At 33.7% G+C, this 6,745-nt stretch overlaps 1 protein-coding gene across 1 annotated transcript; it reads left to right on the top strand.

The window, feature by feature from the left end:
* Nucleotides 1-1,757: 1,757 nt before the first annotated feature.
* On the top strand, nt 1,758-3,889 carry LOC112792255 (uncharacterized). The gene is made up of 4 exons (XM_025835426.3): nt 1,758-2,117; nt 2,248-2,374; nt 2,935-3,100; nt 3,504-3,889. The coding sequence occupies exons 1-4, from the start codon at nt 1,896-1,898 to the stop codon at nt 3,721-3,723; spliced, it is 735 nt and encodes a 244-aa protein (XP_025691211.1). The 5' UTR covers nt 1,758-1,895; the 3' UTR covers nt 3,724-3,889.
* The last annotated feature ends 2,856 nt before the right edge of the window (nt 3,890-6,745 follow it).

Genomic DNA, 6,745 nt, shown 5'->3' with positions numbered 1-6,745 from the left:
ATCACAGCAGCCAAGTGCAGAAGCAACTGAAAGACCATCTGATGAGACTTTGGCTGCAGTAAGCACTGGAACTAAAAGAATATTTCAGTTCATCCCCACTCCAGAAGTCAACAATGCCAAGAAATGATGTTGCTATTTTAGAAAGTCAGTCGTAGCTTATGTAAAAATTTGGATAAACTTATTTTCATTTGTTATTCATCCTAGCATCTTTTTGGAAAAATTATGATGCGCAGGTTGTGACCTGTTATGAGATTGCTTATCATATTTTGTTAGACTTGTAATCCTTCAAACTTATCTTATGGTTCAATGTTTAATGATCCAAATTATTTAATGAATTTTACATATCCGGACTACTAACATGATATTATATATAGCCATTTAAACACATTATGTTACATCAACAACATATTATCATTCATCAAAGAATAAACATAACTACATTATGTCAATTGTTTTTCACAAGAACAATGCTCAACATCTAATAACACTTAATAACAACAACAGCAGCACAAATTACTACCAAACAACAATAACCCATAGATTAGATTTTTTTTCCATCTCTAGACAAGCAAATTTTTTCTCCAACTTAACCAACCTCTGTTTTGCTTTATTCTTGCACAAATACTTCTCCAGATCGTCAACTTCGTTGTCAGTAATTCATTTTTTTGTACCCCAATTTTTACAACATGATCATCAAGCTAGACAAAGAACTTGTAGTGGGATGGATTTTTCAAATGCAACATCAACAACAAAATCAAAATTCAGCTAAACACATGAACCAGCTTCAAGCTTCACAAAATCATGTTACCTTGAAGAAGGAGCACCCAAGAAACAACTGGTTGGGGTTAGTTGGCGTCTTGGACTTGTACAGTACAACATACACATCACACTTGCACATAGGAACAATGCCATCCTTCTCGTCTCCAGCCTCCACGCAACGAATGTGAGACGGCAATCAGACTCGTTGGGTGCTCGAATAACCTCCTTCATTGGCCATAGACGCCCTAGACGTAACAAACCCTTAACTATACAAGTGCGATGGTGTTTGGGACCAATTTGGAGAATTAGGGCACCTCCCAAAACGTCATCGTTTTGGGAGTAGAGCAAAAAGACCTTCTTGTCCTCCAAATAAATGTCAACATCTCATTCTACCTCATAACAGATACATCACTCCGTTATCGTCACATGGACACAATATCAAACTTTTTGTTTGATATTAGTTTGCAGATTGAACGAAAGAATTAATTTGTACGACGTTTTGAGAGGTCAAGAATCGTTTTGTATTTTCCAATTCTAAAAAAATTAAATATCCACAAATTAAAAGTTCAGGAATTTATTTATCTTTTACCCTAAAAAAAATTATAAATATGGCTAAAACTGTCATATGCCAATTAAACTCTTCGATTTTGCATTTTTCTTCGCCGTTCAACAAATCGGACCATTTAATGTAATTAATAACAATTTTTAAAAGATTAATTTCATATTCATATTAACTAGCCCTTCTAATAATAATATAACACACCATTTTGATCCATATAAAAAAAAAGAAAAGTCTAGGGTCAGCAATTTTATTGCATTTTGACCAGCATGTAACCAGCAGAAAAAAGTGAGTCATTGGATGAAATCTCACACCAATCTCACACTATTAAACTATCATTGATGGCTATTTGATGGTTACTAATTCCAAAAGTTGCTAGCCCTAACATTGCTCTAAACAAATAGCAAAAAAAAAAAAGAAGCAATAATAACACTAAGAAGGACCTTGTGGATATATTACCATCGGGTTCGTGTTGGAGTGATTCAGTGAGAAGAAGAAAAAACTGAACAATTTTAGGGTTAGCTTTCTGATCCAAATCCTTCTTTTTTACGCTCAGAAGCTGCAACGTTTCTTTAAAATGAGCTTGTCTCTCATACAAGGCTACTCTTCTGCCGAAGAAGATGATCACCCCCACCTCCATCATTCTTCTTCCGACGACGACGACGCCGCCCACCACGATGCCGTCGTTGCCGAACCCTCAGCGGCGTCCCACCCATCACTGGGCGACCGATCCATCTTCGACCGCCCCCAACCTTCCTCCGCTTGCGGTCTTCCTTCTGCATTCGATGCATTCTCCGAAGTAAACACTCCCATCTAAGTTCCAGTCTTTTTGCTTCACCCACAAATCTCTATTTCTGTAGTTAAAGTAATTATCTTCAATTTTGTTCGGTATTGTTGAAGTTTGGGTGTTTGTGTAAACTTGATGGGAGGTTGCAGGGCCGCCCCAATTTCTGAACAACAGCGTGAAGGACTATAATCCGGCGAAAGATGCTGAGCCGCAACAAGGGAGGCATGGCAGCAGGAGGAATCGTAGGGATAAAAAGGATTTACCAACAGGTATCTATTATATCTCTAAAAAGGTTCATGCTTGTTATCTTTGCTTTATATATGACAGAGTTATGGTTATCAGAGAAGAACATCAAACTAAAAGCTTTCAATCTAACTTTACCGTAATTAGTCTTATTCCACCATTGATTTGGAATGGAGATGTTATACTTTGAACATAATTAACACACGTGAAGGGATTGAATAGTTCTTCTGAGTTTCTGGTTTCCCCTTTGCTTCAGTTGTGTGTTTGTTATAATAAAAATCCATACTTGCTTGTCAAGTTTCAGTTGCTTATGTTCAAAATGCTTCTGGATGGCCTCAATTGAAGTGCTGGCCTTAGGTGCTATTTGGCAAGGGGACACGATCAATTATCAGTGAAAATTAATTTTTTTTTTCCTAGGGTTGGTAACTAGGTATATTACTCTGAGTTGTTAACTCAGCTGGCAGCTACTGTAGCTCATATGAATGAAGAGTCTTTAGTTAACCTTTTGGACTTCAATTTGGTTCCAATAATTGGTGTGTTCTTGTTCATTTCAAAATTTTAATATTTGTTGATACACTTCTTAAAGGTGTGGTGGTAGAGGCAAAGCCTCAATTGGTTGGGATCCATGAACGAGTAAGAAGTGACAATGGTAGTCAACCACCAGCATCAGTCCCATCAAGCACCCCAGAAGGAGGCAAGCGGATGCCAACGGCAACCAATCCCAATGCTGAAGATGCTGCAGATCTTTTGAGGTATGCTCTATTCTATAGCAAGTAGTAAATAAGGACCCAAAAGATATCTACTTTCCTATTTGAATTGTTGCATGTACTCAAGACTCTAAACATAAAGCTCTTTTGCAAGTTGAAATAGGTTCATAATTTATATCATGGAGGTTTTTATAAGTACTCAAATAGAGATATCTAAGAACTGCCATTGTATTGCCTGATCATTCTTCGGGGTACTCAAGGAATGGGTTATGGAGTATGTACTAATGTATCATAATACTCCTCTGACCCTTTTTGTGCCTCATTGTCCAAGAATGTTACCAAAATTGGGAGACAAATTCAAAAGAATTGAGTGTGTATCTGTGGTTAGGTTATTTTTCTTTGTTCCATTTTGTTTCTTTCAGTCTGAATGCTTTCATTTCTTGTATAGAATGTGCTTGCAGTGTGGGATTCCAAAGACTTACTCCAGCACGCGGGGAATGGTGTGCCCCGTATGTGGCGATCGCCCTCCAAAGGATCCCAGCATAGAGAGCAAGAAGAAAGGATCAACTGTCAAAGATAAGGAGAAATCCAAAAGGATGAAGGGGCAGTCATCTCATGCAACCTGGAAAAGTGAAACAGAGATGCAGCTAAGGCAACATTTTGATTAGGCAGTGTTTGCGGAATTTTACTTTGTAGGTTACCCTGATTGGTGTAAGCTGAAAGGTTTAGGACTGCTTGATAAAACTGGAACTTTTGTTGTCAAGGAATGTCAACAACACAAGCACAAGTTGTACGATATTGTATTAGTAATTGAAGCTAGGTCTCTTGGTTAAATTTTTTTTTTGTCGCTTTAAAATCCAACTTAATTATGATTACGAGATATCGCTCATTTGGAAAACATTGATCTAAGTGGGTGAAATAATTAACAAGGGTTCCCCCCTCTTCTTTCTATCTGCCTGTGTCTGCATGAGTGCCGCTCCAAGGTGGGGGTGTAGTGGGGTACCACTTATTAATGTTTTGCGGGAGTTTTTTCCACTTTGTCTAGTTAGAGTTTGTGGGGTCTGTGTCCGGCATGTTGTTTTAATTATAGGACAACTAAATTGAGGACCTACAGTTAAAGCTTTGTGGTGTTAGTTTAATTTTTTTTCCTAGATTGGACAATGGTACGTACAAGTTTTGAAGAAGGGAACCTCACATTACAGTTATACAGCGGAAAAAGAACCTTGAGTGGAGTTCTAGACAGATCAAAGATTAACGAGATCACTTGGTTTTTTAGATTATTAATACATGTGATGTGTAGTCATAAAATCTGAGCTTAGTCTAATTGCATATTTTTTCCATCAATTAGAAATGTAAATTTAGCATTAATGTTTCTTATCGTTATGTCTATGTCAAAATTTATATAAGTAAAGTATCATTTTTGTCTCAACGTTCGAGGTAAATCCTATTTGTGTCCCTAACGTTTAAATTGTCCTATTTGTATCCCCAACGTTTGTAAAAATGATTCAATGTTATCCTGCCATCAACTACAAATCATGAACGCTTTAGTTTGAGTTTTAAAAATTTCTTCTTGAAGTTATAATACAAATGTCTGGGATAGAATCGATGATCCACTCCGAAAAATAGTTTATCAAAAGTTGAAACTAATTCCTACAAAATTTACATAATTCACTTTTCTAGGGACATAATTGAATCTAAACACAAATAGTGGGTATAATATTAAAATCGAACACATCCAATTGAGACCTAATTGAGAATGAATACATCCAAGTGAGAATAATTGAAAAATATAATCTGATTTGTTAGTATAATTGATAGTAGGATAATATTGAATCACTTTTATAAACGTTAGTGATACAAATAGGACGATTTAAACGTTAGGGACACAAATAGGACTTATCCCAAACGTTGGGGACAAAAACGATACTTTACTTTTTATATATTTAGACTTAAATTGGTAAAATTCTTTTAGGAGGAGTTTGTGTTTTTTGAGAATACAAATATTTTATTTTGTGTTTGATAAATAAAAAATATTATGTGCTTGTATTTGCAATTTTTAAAATTTAAAAGTGTTTTTAAAAACATCTAACATGGAGTTTTTCAAAGTTGGATCGTGATTATCAAAATTAAAAAGTTTAATATAACTTTATATATTAAAAAGTCGACGGTCCCTTGTTCTTTCATGCTTTTCAACCTCTTTTTTTCTTGAACCTTCTCGATTATAAACAATTTGGCTCATTATTATATGATTCTATCGCTATTGCGTCTAACTTCATTCAACCTCACAGCGAAACCATGTATCATTACATAAGCTTGTAGAATTAACAGACAACATTCTCATCTGTAAATTCAAATTGCTTGATATCTTTTTGTGACAGCACTGCCATTCTCTTAACTTGATGTCTATTTTCATCATCTTCCGAATCATCATTTAAAAACTATTTTTTTTTTGGAATTTCTTATTGAAGTGTGTTCCAAGAAAATTGTTATCGAATAGCTCAATATCTCAAAAATTAGCACACATCTACATTTTATAAAAATACAAACAAATTACCACACAATTAACATTTCACATATATATAAATTAAAACCACCATCAGGAATTCACATAAAATTACCTTCTAAGCATCTAAGCCATGTTTATCACATTATCTCTTTTCAAAATTTTCACATTCAATCTATTAACACTTCTTACAAACTTATTCGATAATTATCAATTAACTTATCTAATATTGTATATTTATATCATTCAATATTCATCTAATTCACTTGTCATTGTTACACCGTCTCATATGCTTCCATGTCTTGTGACCCTTTTTCTAATTGCCAATAATCAATTAATTTTTTTCCTTTAAAATTTTGTTTTTCTATCTACCATAATAACTTAAATTATATTTTTTCTCTTGCCGTTCTCTTGACTAAAAGACATATAACCCTAATCAAGTAGGAAAAGATGTTCCAATAATAAAACAAATATTAATAAATAAAGATGATATATAATTTTCATTCAAATGAAATAATAAATATTATATAAATAAAGGGAAAGAGAAAAATACAGAAAACATAAATAATTAAGATAGAGCATATCATATATATGGTTTGGGTTAAAAATTTAAGTAAACTTGAGTCATTAATGAGTAAATTGATTGATAATTTAGAGATATTAATTAATTTTATTTTTGGCGATACTAATCTTTTACTAATTCAATTATTAAGTTAATTAGGATTTGTAGATTAAGTTTAATTAAGCCTAATTAACTTTTTTCAATTTGTAGATGTTGATGTTCTGATTAGTGATAAGAATAGTGATTCTAGGTTCTCAACTTTTGTCAAGATCTTTTTAGCATTTGAATTTACTTTCAATTCCTAGTTAATTACTTTAATTGTCCTTAGTCTTATTGCATTGCTATTTAATCCATACTTGCTCTTTTAATTTCTTGTTATTTAAGCTTTTTTCAATTGCGATCAAACCCCCAATTTTTTCATAGCCAATGATAATACACTCTATTGTGATTCTTAGGAAAACAACTCAGGATTATACTCCCGGTTATTGTTTTGAATTTGTGATACTTTTTACTAAACTTTGAGGAGTGTTGAATTTCAATTTAGAGCTACAACGAATCTTGAGATTTAAACTTGTAAATTTTCTAAATCGATGTTTAGCACTCGTTAAGTTTTTGGCGCCGTTGT

Source organism: Arachis hypogaea, chromosome 13 (genome assembly GCF_003086295.3).
Source record: "Arachis hypogaea cultivar Tifrunner chromosome 13, arahy.Tifrunner.gnm2.J5K5, whole genome shotgun sequence".
Classification (NCBI taxonomy): Eukaryota; Viridiplantae; Streptophyta; class Magnoliopsida; order Fabales; family Fabaceae; genus Arachis; species Arachis hypogaea.
The sequence above is the reverse complement of the archived record's forward strand: the minus strand, read 5'-3'. Positions and strand labels throughout refer to the sequence as shown.